The sequence below is a fragment of the Hyla sarda genome, chromosome 3, assembly GCF_029499605.1.
Source record: "Hyla sarda isolate aHylSar1 chromosome 3, aHylSar1.hap1, whole genome shotgun sequence".
NCBI lineage: Eukaryota > Metazoa > Chordata > Amphibia > Anura > Hylidae > Hyla > Hyla sarda.
The window spans coordinates 129,500,882-129,514,972 of NC_079191.1; the positions used below are offsets into that span (position 1 = coordinate 129,500,882).

The 14,091-nt window shown below is 40.1% G+C and overlaps 1 protein-coding gene across 6 annotated transcripts in view; it reads right to left on the reverse strand.

The window, feature by feature from the left end:
* The window catches only part of VEPH1 (ventricular zone expressed PH domain containing 1), a 560,486-nt gene that overhangs the window by 126,260 nt on the left and 420,135 nt on the right, over nt 1-14,091 (reverse strand). The window contains exon 10 of one of the 6 annotated variants that reach the window (XM_056565024.1): nt 596-698. The exons of the other annotated variants lie outside the window; for them this stretch is intronic. Within the exon in view, the coding sequence (XP_056420999.1) occupies nt 607-698 (92 nt within the window). The 3' untranslated portion in view covers nt 596-606. The remainder of the gene's footprint in view (nt 1-595; nt 699-14,091) is intronic. 6 annotated transcript variants of the gene reach the window in all.

Below are 14,091 nucleotides of genomic sequence, written 5' to 3' on the forward strand. Positions count from 1 at the left end.
TCGGCTCAAAAAAGAAATTGGACCCTTAGCGGTTCTGATGCGAACGGCAATGTGAACCAAGCCTTCACATTCACTTCCAGTAGCATCCAAAAAACTATTGTTGAAAAACATCCACCTTTATTCTAGCATTACATAAAAACATGGAGTACATTTCCAAAAGAAATAAAATTGCACTTACACATTTCAAACCGATAGCTGGCTCTTCGATGACTAAGAATCAGTTACTCTTTGGAAAAGTATGATTTAGTTTTGCTTTTGAAAGTATGCTCTACGTTTTTACGTAATGATTAAATAAATGAGGATGTTTATTAAGGCTAAGTTTCCCCTTGTTTTTTTTTTCTGGCAGTTTTTGGAAAACTGCCACTGCAGTTTTTGAGCCAAAGTCAGAAGTGGATCCATAAGGCAGGAGAAGTGTAAGTCCTTCCTTTATATGTCATATTCCTTTTGAATACACTTCTGGCTTTGGCTCAAAAACTGCAGTGGCAGATATCCAAAAACTGCCAGAAAAAAAACCAAGTGGAAACTAAGCCTCATACTCTTTTTTTGCAAGATGGATCACTATCCAAGGTGAATACCTTCCTTATTCTACACTCACCTGCTTGCTGGCTACAGGGCTGTGCAATACATCAAATCGATTTCCATGTACAACTGTGTGTCTGCAAGGCGGTAAGCTGATCTCACACAAGACTGACTGATTTCTATTGTATAAAAAAAAAAAAACTAAAACAAAGATGTGTCTGTTATGTTGTTCCTGATCTTGTGATCATATTATTGTGATTGTAATTATGGTCATTTTATAGTTAATACAGTTAATACTTTTTAATGTTTTTTTTTATTACCTATAATCTTTATTGTGTGTTTTAGTTTTCTAATTTGTCCTTAAAAAAGTTGTCTGTCTTTGATCACCCTCCCTGATGGTTAATATACAATCTATAACAAAGCAATGCAAGTGGGATGGGCAGCACCTCTATGTAGGTGAGAGGTTTGTCTATGAAGAAAGTGAATTAGAAAACTATTATTTTTATGGGGGTTCTGGTCTTCTAGTACAGGGCTTTTCAAACTTTTTCTACTGGAGAGTCACCAGCCAAAAAATGATGATGCTTCAAAGTCTATACCAGAATGAAAATATCTCTTAATTTCCCTTACATTTGTCATTAAAATTAGCAATACATCAGATATATTGCTCAACCAAAGAAGGTAGAAAAGTTTGACAACTGACACCCCCTTCATTATTCAAGCAAAATAAATTACATAGTCACAGAAAAAAAAAACTATTCTATAGTTCAGCATCAGGAATTGAAAGCCATGTGGTACACGTCTAATGCAACAATGACCAACACACGTAACATTTAGCTGAGCTGGCCTTTACCTATGTCACTGGTTCCCAACAATGACATTCACTGTGTGGCTCATAGTATTCTCAAGAGATCACGTCGAAACACTAACAACATTCACCAATTCTTGTAATATAATTCTGGTTCAGCAGTCAGATATAGACATAATACTTCCGTTTTATTTCTATTAGGGATCACAATGTGTGCTTATATGTCCAATGCTATTAAATCACTTACATAGACGATAAAAAGACCAGAAAACCTAAAACACTAATGAGCACAATACCGGTAAATATTAAAAAATCAGTGTTGCTATTACATGGTTCAAGGTAGTTATGTCCCGATACCATTTTTTTAAGACCGAGTATGAATACCGATAGTTTTCTTTTTAAGTACTCGCCAATACCAATTACCGATACTTTTTTTCAACGTCATATGACAGGGAATTTAAAAAAAATTTATTTAATGGGGAAAAAGCTTCTTTTTTTTTTTTTTTTAGTTTTTATAACAGAAAGGGCTTTTAAAAAAAAATAAATATATTAACCTCTTAAGGACCGAGGTAATTTTTGCTTCAAGGACCAGAGCATTTTTTGCACATCTGACCACTGTCACTTTAAACATTAACAACTCTTAGATGCTTTTACTTATGAATTTGATTCCGAAATTGTTTTTTTGAGACATATTCTACTTTAAACAACAACAAAAAACGTGGTCTCAAATGGCTGTAGGTGCTCAACTCCAAATGCAGTTGTGCATATATACTGGGGGAGCAGATCCTGCCCTTGTAGTCCGTTGCTAGGGGCGATCCCCAGCATAAAAATGCATACAATGGAGGATGCCTGCAGCGGACTACAAGTGCCACAATAGAATCTTACTCCAGATAAACAGTGTGGATGTGTAACAATTAGAATAATACAGAAATTTAAGTGCACTACTGTGGTAGATGTACACAATGACATTGGCTATCCCTCAACACTGAAGTTAAAATTTAGACATTCGCCAGTGTATCCTTGGGGTTGAGCACCTCCAGCCATCTGAGACCACGTTTTTTGTTGTTGTTTAAAAATTTATACTTGGAGGTGTGTAAATTCCATATGTTCATGCGCCTTGAACATTTTCCAGACAGCATTAAGGTTGCACCTGTGAGGCCATGCACCTATATCAGCCAACTTGGGTGGAGCTTGTAGCCTGTCTCTCCCTCCTCCCACTATATGTGTGCTCAGTCACACTGGAGGGAACTGGGAGCAGGTTGCATGTCGGCCTAGTGCTGCTGTAATTGCCCACTGGCCCCTGGTTTTTGCTTATTATGCACAGATAGGTTAGCGTTAGGTCCCGCGCCATTTGAGAAACCTTGGCGTTGGTGTGCGGGCTCTGGTGTTTCCTTCATATAAGGATACACTGGCGAATGTCTCAATTTTAACATCAGTGTTGAGGGATAGCCAATGTCATTGTGTACATCTACCACAGTAGTGCACCTAAATTTCTGTATTACATATTCTACTTTATCATAGTGGTAAATTTTCATCGATATTTGCATCATTTCTTGGTAAAAATAATTCCCAAATTTCATAAAAAAATTTGTAACTTTGAAGCTCTCTGCTTGGGAAGAAAATAAACATACCAAATAAATTATATATTGATTCATATAAGGATACACTGGCGAATGTCTCAATTTTAACATCAGTGTTGAGGGATAGCCAATGTCATTGTGTACATCTACCACAGTAGTGCACCTAAATATCTGTATTACATATTCTACTTTATCATAGTGGTAAATTTTCATCGATATTTGCATCATTTCTTGGTAAAAAAAAAAAAATTCCCAAATTTCATTAAAAAATTTGTAACTTTGAAGCTCTTTGCTTGGGAAGAAAATAAACATACCAAATAAATTATATATTGATTCACATATACAATATGTCTACTTTATGTTGGCATCATAAAGTTGACCTGTTTTTACTTGTGGAAAACATCAGAGGGCTTCAAAGTTCAGCAGCAATTTTCCAATTTTTCACAAAATTTTCAAAATCAGAATTTTTCAGGGACCAGTTCAGTTTTGAAGTGGATTTGAGGGGTCTTCATATTAGAAATACCCCATAAATGATCCCATTATAAAAACTGCACCCCTCAAAGTATACAAAATGATATTTAGAATGTGTGTTTACCCTTTAGGTGTTTCACAGGAATAGCAGCAAAGACCCAGTTTTTGCATTTTTACAAGGGGTAAAAGGAGAAAATGCCCCCCAAAATGTGTAACACAATTTCCCTCGAGTAAGGAAATACCTAATATGTGAACGTAAAGTGCTCTGTGGGTGCAGTAGAGGGTTTAGAAGCGAAGTGGTAATAGGAGAAAATGCCCACCAAAATTTGTAAACCCATTTCTGGAAATACCCCATATGTGGATGTTAAGTAGTCACATTTGGCTTTTTGAAAGCAAATTTAGCTGAAATGGTTTTTGGAAAGCATGTCACATTTAGGAAGCCCCTGTGGGGCCATAACAGCAAAAACAAACAAAAAAAAAATAAAAAACACATGGCATACTATTTTGGAAACTACACCCCTCAAGGCATGTAACAAGACATACAGTGAGCTTTAACATTCCACAGGAGTTTGATGACTTTTCGTTAAAGTCGGATGTGTAAATAAAAAATTTATTTTTTACTAAAATGCAGTTTTCCCCCAAAAATTTACGATTTTTACAAGAGGTTATAGGAGAATATGCCGCCCCCCAAAAAAAATGTGTAACCCCATTTCTTCTCAGTATGGAAATACCCCATGTGTGAATTTGTTTGGAATGGAAGTAGGGGGCATTGTGCATTTACAAAGACCCCATGCTACCAGAACAGTGGACCTCCCCCCACATGTGACCCCATTTTGGAAACTACAACCCTCACAGAATGCAATAATGGGTGCAGTGAATATTTACACCCCACTGGTGTTTGACAGACTTTTTGAACAGTGGGCTGTGCAAATAAAAAATTATATTTCAAAAATGTTCCAAAAATCTGTCAGACACCTGTGGGGTGTAAATGCTCACTGTACCCCTAATTACGTTCTGTGAGGGGTGTAGTTCCAAAATGGGGTCAAATGTGTGGGGGGGGGGTCACTGTTCTGGCACCATGGGGGCTTTTTGTAAATGCACATGGCCTTCAATTCCAGCCAAATGCTCTCTCCGAAAGCCCAATGGCGCTCCTTCTCTTCTGAATATTGTAGTTTGCCAGCAGAGCATTTTACATCCACATATGGGGTATTTATATATTCAGAAGAAATGGTGTTACAATTTTTTTTCCTATTGCCCCTGATAACACCAGCATTTTAGTGAAAAAAAAAAAATTTCATTTTCAAAGAAAATTCTTCAAACACCTGTGGGGTATTGAGGCTCACTATACCCCTTGTTAAGTTCCGTGAGGGGTGTACTTTCCAAAATGGGGTCACATGTGGGTGGTTTTTTTTTTGCGTTTATGTCAGAACCACTGTAAGGATCAGCCACCCCTGTGCAAATCACCTCAAATGTACATGGCGCTCTCACTCCTGAGCCTTGTTGTGCGCCCGCAGAGCATTTTATGTCCACGTATGGGGTATTTCTGTACTCAGGAGAAGTTGCGTTACAAATTTTTGGGTTCTTTTTTTCCTTTTACCTTTTGTGAAAATAAAAAGTATGGGGCAACATCAGCTCGTTAGTGTAAAAAATTAAATTTTTTTAAATAACATGCTGCAGTAGGCCCCAACTTTACCTTTTCATAAGGGGTAAAAGGAGAAAAAGCCCCCGAGTACGGAAATACCCCATATGTGGCTCTAAACTGTTGCCTTGAAATACGACAGGGCTCCAAAGTGAGAGAGCGCCATATGTATTTGAGGCCTAAATTAGAGATTTGCGTAGGGATGGACATAGGGGTATTCTACGCCAGTGAGTCTGCAACAGCTGGAGACACACTGTTTGCAAAACACTGAGAGTTTGTTACTTAACTCAGTGTTTCCCAACCCGTGTGCCTCCAGCTGTTGCAAAACTACAACTCCCAGCATGCATGGTCTGTCAGTGCATGCTGGGAGTTAAAGTTTTGCATCAGCTGGAGGCACATGGGTTGGGAAACACTGAGACAATGTTTCCCAACCTGTTTGCCTCCAGTTGTTGCAAAATTACAACTCCCAGCATGCCCAGACAGCCAAAGGGCATGCTGGGAGTTGCAGTTTTGCAACAACTGGAGAACAGTTTGGGGACCCCTGTGTAGTGGTGTCCAAACTGTAGCCTTCAGATGTTGCAAAACTTCAACTCCAAGCATGCCCAGACTGCACAGGCATGCTGGGAGTTGTAGTTTGGCAACATCTGAAGGGTCAGATGTTACAGAACTACAACTCCCAGCATGCCTGGACTGTCTGGGCATGCTAAGAGTTATAGTTTTGAAACTCCTAGAAGCAGCAGTGAAGAGCACTTTACAGCGATCTTTACTGCTGCCTCTGATACCGCCGCTGCCTTCTCCACTTGCCTGCCGCCTCCACTTGTGCCTGCTGCTGATCCCCGGTCCCCACTGGCGCGCCGGTCCCAGGTATGTGCTGTGGTTCCCCCCCCCCCCCCCCGCAGCTCTTGGGATCCTCTTCCCCTGCTCTGCCCGACTTCTAGGAGCGGGCAGAGCAGGGGAAATGAACTTTAACCCCCCCAATCAGCTGAGACACTGTGATTGGTCCACAGGGACCAATCACAGTGATCGCTGACCAGGAACATCCACAGATGGTCCTGGGGGGGTGGTTGCAGAAGTTGTTCCCAGCTGGTAACAGCGGGACTTCTGCCAGTTAACCTGTGCGATACCGTGTATCGCCGGGTCAACTGAATGACTTTTTTAAACGTCATGATGTGCAAACTACCAGCATAACATGACGTTTATATAAGTCATTCTGCGGGAAGGGGTTAAACTATATATATCACTCCCTTTTCAAAAAAAATAAAAATTATATATATATATATATATATATATATATATATATACTCATATATATATATATTATTTTTAAATTTTTTTTTGAAAAGGGAGTGATTCAAATATTTATTAGGGAAGGAGTTAATTCACATTTCTTATTTATTTGTACACATTTTTTGCACTATTTTTTGTGTATTGCATACACTGATCAATGCTATGCCATAGCATATCACTGATCAGTGTTATCGGTGCTCCTTTACTACTGCCTGCCATGGCTGACTGCAGTAAAGGAGCGGCATTCGGATGGCACGGAGCACGGTAAGGGACCTCCGGTCGTCCTCTCAACTGATCGGGACACCGCGATTACACGCCTGTGATCTCGTTCAGCATCCCTGAGCTAACTGTCAGTTAATCTCAGGGCTTTTAGATGCCGTGATCAACTTTGATCATGGCAACTAAAGGGATAATGCAGGTCTCGGCTATGATGTGCGCTCAGCTGCTGGGGACCGGACGCAGGGCGTACATTTACACCTGGCATCCTCTAGGAGTTGATCTGAGCAGAGAGTGCAGGCAGCTGACCGCACCTCCGTGATACCTGCCGGCGGCAGTACCGCCAGTAAGTATCGGATTAAGTATCGAGGACATTTACAAGAGTACAAGTACTCGTGCAAATGTACAGTATCGGTCCCAATACCGATACCAGTATCCGTATCGGGACATCCCTAGTTCAAGGTTATACACCTTAAAAAAAGTTGCAGACTATTAGAATTATAATTGCTTAGTCTCTTCCATCCTGGTTCCCTTAGTACACAGTTTATATTTTAAAATACATTCAAAACTCCTGTGGTCTTCAACTTTCTGGTGGTGTTTGTTTAACATTGGACAAGTAAACTCTGAATCAGCATCAAATTCAAATATACCCTGGAGTTATTTCTTTTGACCATGTATGGGATTAAATTCTTGAGAACCTTGTGCTTCTTAACACTTAAGCGTTCCATTTGTTCATGGAAGCATAAAAACCCCACAGAAGCCTGACATTAGGAAAAGACCAAGTTTTATCTTACTAAACTTATATTACTTCTTTTTTTAGTTTTATCTCATGGTTACATACATCATGCATTAGCAGATCTTGTTGGTTTAATTATAAAGTATATTTATGCATCAGTACAACACACATCAAAAATTGTAACTTTCCCTTACTAAATCTGAAAGTGAGAGATAGAATGGAAAGAATCATGTGTACCACCGGAACACAAATGCAATCACAAAGCAATACAAGTGGCATGTGCAGCACCTCTATGTATGAGGAAGGTTTGTCTATGCAGAAAGTGTGTTAGAAAACAATCACTTTTATGGAGGTTGTGACCTTCTAGTACAAGGTTTGTAAAAAGTTTTATAGTTACCAGCCAAAAAATGACGATGCTTCGGCCTTATCATCAGCGATCAAAGTCCATACCAGAATGAAAAATATCTCTTAATTTCTCTTACATTTGTTCCCTGAAGCCATTTTAACATTAAAATTATGTTTAAAGGCCATGTTTTGGGTTGTTTCAGTCTTTAATAGCCTTCTTTAGAATGCTTATTGGCACCTTTTTTTTTTTTTACTGTTTACAGCCCCAAAAAAGGGCTGGTTTGCACAAATGTCTTGTTAGCATTTGATGTATACCTTATTAGCAAAATTGGCTAAAAAAATAGCTGAAAAAACTTGCCAAATGACATAAAAAAAGACAACAAAAATGTAAGATACATTTTGCAGATTGACTTTGCTTGTAGGTTCTTCTGTGACCATGCAATAAAGTTCAGCCTTTTCTACTTCATCTGCGCTTGTTTCTTGTGGGCATTGTGTTTCTACAGAGTAGGCTGAGTGACTTATGAGTTGGCGCTTGCCATGGACAGAATGTCTGGCTGGAAATTTTCTGGCCGAACATTCCGAAAAAAGTACATCATGTGAACATAGCCTTATGGTGCCAGCTGGTGCATAGCTAGAGTCACATGACTGGGATGCTGGTCAAGTTAATATTGCAGTCATGTGACCGCCAGTGTCATGTTATCATGCAACTCAGATTACCATAGCAACTGGCTTGTTAGCTTCCACAGATGTCTGTGGGCATAAGCGAGGGCCATAGGCACTAACAGAACAATAAATAAGTTTTAAATCCATGGTGCAGGGTTCCTCTTTGTAGAGTACCTGGTCAAGGCTGCCAAAATCAGTGCAGGGGCAGAGCCCTGGCACCATGAAAAATGCGAGAATTACCTCTTTTTTTTATTGTCATTGGCACCTATCTTCATTTCAGTATTCATTCCTTCGGTGGGGCTGCAGCTGCTACTGTTTGTCTCAGGCTATTGTCTGTGTGCAAATGTGGTAACGGGGTGTGATGAGGGCAGATGTTGTTACCCTAGGGGCAGATGGCATTAACCCCTTGTATTCATGACACTAGGGCGTGGTTTATCCTTGATACCACCCGTAGGTATACCGCTAGATCCTGGGCTAGGCACGGGGGCAATGATAACTCCGACACCAAGTTACGGATAATGGTAGCTTTACTGAGGGTAGACAGATGGCAAAGTCTATACAGTTCAGCCAGGGCCCACAGAGGTGACCAGTGACTCAGAGACCTTAAAGGGGTACTCCTGTGGAAATCAACTGGTACCAGAAAGTTAAACAGATTTGTAAATTACTTCTATTAAAAAATCTTAATCCTTCCAGTACTTTTTAGGATCTATATACTACAGAGGAAATACTTTACTTTTTAGATTTCTCTGATGTCTTGACCACAGGGCTCTCTGCTGTCCATTTTAGGAACTGTCCAGAGAAGCATATGTTTTCTATGGGGATTTTCTCCTGCTCTGGACAGTTCCTAAAATGGACAGCAGAGGTCAGCAGAGAGCACTGTGGTCATGACATCAGAGAAATCTAAAACGTAAAGCATTTCCTCTGTAGTATATAGCCCCTAAAAGTACTGGAAGGATTAAGATTTTTTAATAGAAGTAATTCACAAATCTGTTTAACTTTCTGGCACCAGTTGATTTAAAAAAAAAGTTTTCCATGGGAGTACCCCTTTAAGGGCTTGCTGGGACTTGTAGTAGGACTGGGCAATGTAATGCAGGCCATGCTGACTTGATAGATGATGGGGACTGACTCGACTTGACTGAGGACTGACAAAGCTATGACTGTAGTTTACTTGCATTTGATGGTGGCTGCAGGACTTGACTTTGAGGCCTCCAAACCTCTGGACACGCACACTAGGCACAACTGACCTCAGCAAAAACATATCTCCAAAGAGAGCGAGCTAGCTCGACCCAGGGCTTATATGGGGGAGACTAGCAGGGTCACATAGGTCACTCCTGGGGTCACCTGGTCGCTGATACCTCCTGGGTAACAATCACATGACATATGACATACATGGTACAACTTTTAAAGCAACAAGACATTTTTTAATACCTTACAATTCAGAACATATGTATAGGGGGGAAACAAGTACAAGGGAGCCCAGGGGATACTGAAGGGAGGCTGCCGGACAGGACAGCAAGGGTACGGGGTAAAACCTCCCGTACTGGGCCCCCACAATAGCAGAAGATTTGACAAAAGGCAGTCACAGAAGAGACCGAGCGAAACTGACAAGCTGCACACTATCAACATTTATATAAAGCTGCAGTTCAGATCTTAACCGTGCAAGGTTGAGAAAAATTGTCACTTTATGGCCAACTGAAATGTAACTATTTTCTCGATCTGGTGCTATTACATTTACCCTCTGACATAGTGGAAGCGATTTGTCATTGACGCTGAGGCACTGAATTGTGTAATGCACTGATTTCTGGAAATTATTATTATTTCACGTGTGGGAATAGTAACGCAAGGTCAGTGTTTGTAGTGGCCAAATGCCAGTATTACGGCTGAAAAGATATCAAATAAATGTTAAATTTCTCCTACAAAGACTCGATGTTTCTTTCATAACCTGCACCGTTATCGCAAAAGATAGTTAACAGTAAATTTAACTGTAGCGAACAGTGTCAGGCAGCTGCTGCCAAGACAAATAAAATCATGGAGTGCATCAATAGGGGCATAAATGTACACAACAAGGAAATAATTCTACCACTGTACAAATCACTAGTAAGACCACACATGGAATACTGTGTACAGTACTGGGCACCAGCGAGCAAGAAAGATATAGTGGAGCTAGAGAGGGTTTAAAGACGGGCAACCAGAGTAATAAGGGGAATAGAAAAACTACAGTACCCAGAAAGATTATTTACATTAAGGTTATGTTATTTGAAAAAAGAAGGCTTGGGGGTGACCATATAAATATATAGACGTGAAAATAAATTGACATTTTCCCTGAAGCTTTGTGACTGGTACTTTTTACAGATGAGACAAAACTTGGGCTTTTTGGTAGTTCACATCAGCTCTATGTTTGCAAACACAAAAATTAAGCATACAAAGAAAATAACACTGTACCTACTGTAAAGCATAGAGGAGGCTCGGTTATGTTTTGGGGCTTATTTGCTGCATCTAGCACAGAATTCTTGATTCTGTACAGGGTACAATGAAATCTCAAGATTATCAAAGCATTCTGAAGCAAAATGTGCTGCCCAGTCAGGAAGCTTGGTATCAGTGGAAGGTCATGGGTCCTCCCACATGAAAATGACCCAAAACGCACAGCTAAAAATACCTCAGAATGGCTAAGAGCAAAACAATGGACTATTCTGAATGGGACTTCTATGAGTCCTCTTATAAATCTTACTGGATATCTGTGGAAGGAGCTGAAACATACAGTCTGGAAAAGGCACTTTCACACCGGAGACAGATGGAGCAGTATCTTATTTTAGTGGGCAAAATACCTGAAGATAAGTCCAGAAGTGTCATTGAGAGTTACGGAATTCGTTTGACTGTAATGACTGCCTCACATGGATGTGCAACAAAATATTAAGTTCTGGGGACCACCATTTTTTGTCCAGGCCAGTTTCTTTCTTTTTTATTTTTTTTTTCATTTTGTTGAACCTCAATTCAAAAGCAATAACTGATTTTCATCATTTCATTTTAGTAAGGTTAATTCATTATTACTTTTGTCAACTTTTGCTAATTTCAAGTTTTTATATCTTTAACGTAAGGGTACTAACAATTTTGTCCACGTCTGTATCAGGGGGCCAATACAAAGATCTCTCCCATGATCTATTATAACCAAGACTGTAGCTAAAACATCTTCTTTGCTTAGAGGAAAAAAAGGGTTTTACACCAACATAGGGAATCTTTACTGTAAGAGCAGTAAAACTATTGATCTCTTTGCCAGAGCTTGTGGTCATGGTGAACTACAGAGTTTAAAAGTTCTCTCCTGCATATCTTACAATTATAAAGAACCCTACTTTCCAAGATAGTCAGGCACACATCTCTTTTTACCAATGGTATAGATAAGGTCTCATTACTGTATTGCATTTTTGTTTAGATTACTCTAGGAAATAAATGCTGTCCATGACTGGTCTCTAAGCCTAATGCCCCAAAGTTTCCTTTGCCTTTTTTTATTATCTTTAGGCTAAGACCATATATTGCTTCCCTTCCAATTTCCTTTACTGAAGCAGAGTGGGACCTTGAATTGCATACCCATTTTACCCATTCACCTCACCGACCATAAAACATGCATGTTGTTATATTCACAGATGCAAATTTTTTTTGGTCTAAAGTAACTGCTTTTGCTGTGATACATTTAATCTAGTTTGTAGAGTAGAGAAATATGAGATGCTAGTCCTTCAACAATAGATGGAATATTTTATTTTTCACCTCTGATTAGATATCACATATACGTTGAGAAGGACAGAGGAAAGTCATATTGTAATTCCCCAACGGGTGTGGACCCACTGTGCCACTTACTGGTTTGGCTTTGGACCAAACTTGGGAGTGGAGTCTAAGGGTTCCCCTGGTTTTCATCTTTTATTCCACTCCAAGATGCAGAAGCTGGTCTTAGCCACAGGGGAGACACCAGGTCGCTGCCACAAGAGTGGTCCCGATTAAATGGCAGCTGGCCTAACAAGCCAGAACACCCCAGTGCCAAGCACTAGGGATACTAGCTGGTGGGACGAGCTGAAGCTCCAGATGGAATAAGCGCACCAACAGAGTCAGGTGAAGCAAGCAGAGCTGATTAGGTGTTAAGAAGAGCAAGTGCTGTGAGAATAGCAGTGCTGAGAAGCTCCTGTTCAGCCAGATGGAATGAGCTTGATAGCAGAGAGAGGCATTGACAATTCACAAACACAGGAGAAGGAGACAGGTACAGGCTTTGTCAGAAATAAAGGATCACAGGACAGGAACTTATACCTTCGCTGTAGACAAACTACACTATTGTTCAGGCACCACAGGAAGGGAGGAGTGCTCTCATAGACAAGGATTGGAGGAGGACAGGAATCAGGGATGCGCATAGATCCTTAAAGTGAGAGCAAATGCACGTGTGTTGCCCCTATGGGGCGCGCCAGTAACTGACGCCGCCTGTTAGAGTACAGGTAAGAATGTCCAGAGTCTGCAGTGGGGAGGAGGAACTAAGCATGCAGGACATGCTGCACACTGATAGCTGTTCACTGCCAGCATTACACATACAACTTGTTACCTATAATCCTTAGCACTCTGTTGGTCATGGAAGTTGGCAACCCCTAGTTGCCACACACATTTAAGACTTCTTTATGTTATCAATTGAGCAGCCAATGACATTTTCAAATCACTTATAGACTAAATGCTTTTGTTGTTGCAAAATTCTTGGAAATCAAATAGTTGGGATCTTGCAGAATTAGCTAAACACCATGTGTTCCAAATAAATTCCTGGCTCTCGGCATGCTTACATTTAGCACAGAGGTACGCATGAATACTCTGCAGGGGATCTCCTTTTTCTTACATCTATTTCCACATGTGCAATCAATTACAAGACTGACTCATGACTCAAGACCATCTATAAATCATAATAACAACCAGACCTCAGCATAGACCTTCCAGGCTGGTTTGGGGCATTTTATAGTTGTATGTTATATGACAATGTTGCCAGACTGTTTTCATTTAAGTAGCTGAATTCCTTGAAGAAATGGTTGTTAGAATAAACAACGGAACCGCACATTTGTATTTGTAATGTATAATTATAAAATTAAATACATTTAATAGTAATATGCTAACAAAAAAATGATGTTGTCTTTGTGAAAGCCCAAGTGTGTAAGAAAAAATACAGTGTGCAAGACCAGAAGTTACTGTGGGCAGCAAAATGGACTTGTAGCACTGGAATCCTGGGCTTCGATCTGACCAAGGGCAACATCTGTAGGGGGCAAGTATGTTTGCATGGGTTTCTACAAACAACATTGTTTTTACTCCCTCAATTTAGAAATGAGTTGAGTTTCTAACACAGATGTCTAAGATTCTATTGTGAGCTCCAGCAGGGACAGTGACTGATGTAATTGACAACTATATGCGTCAGACTACACTGGTACTATATAATGTAAAGAGCAGAAAAAACTGTATATCAATAATAGTTTTCTAATTTGGCTGGGCATTAAAAAGATGATTTCATCCAATGTCTTTGTTATGCAGTAGATAACAATTTGCTGCTACATCCTGAGTAGAGATGAGCGAATCGAATCTGACGAATCCGAATTTGTTATGAATTTCATGGAAAATTTGATTTGCAACGAATGTGAATATCGCCACAATTCTATCACGCAAATTGCTTCATTAAACTCCATTTAGTGTGGTCCAGGCTCCAGGGCATCTAAAATAATGGATACACATGTGAGGACATGGGGCAAGGAACTCTGGGAAGGCAGAAACGAGGGTAGGCGGGATGACCCTGAATAACATGCAGAATGCAGCCTATCAGCAGCCA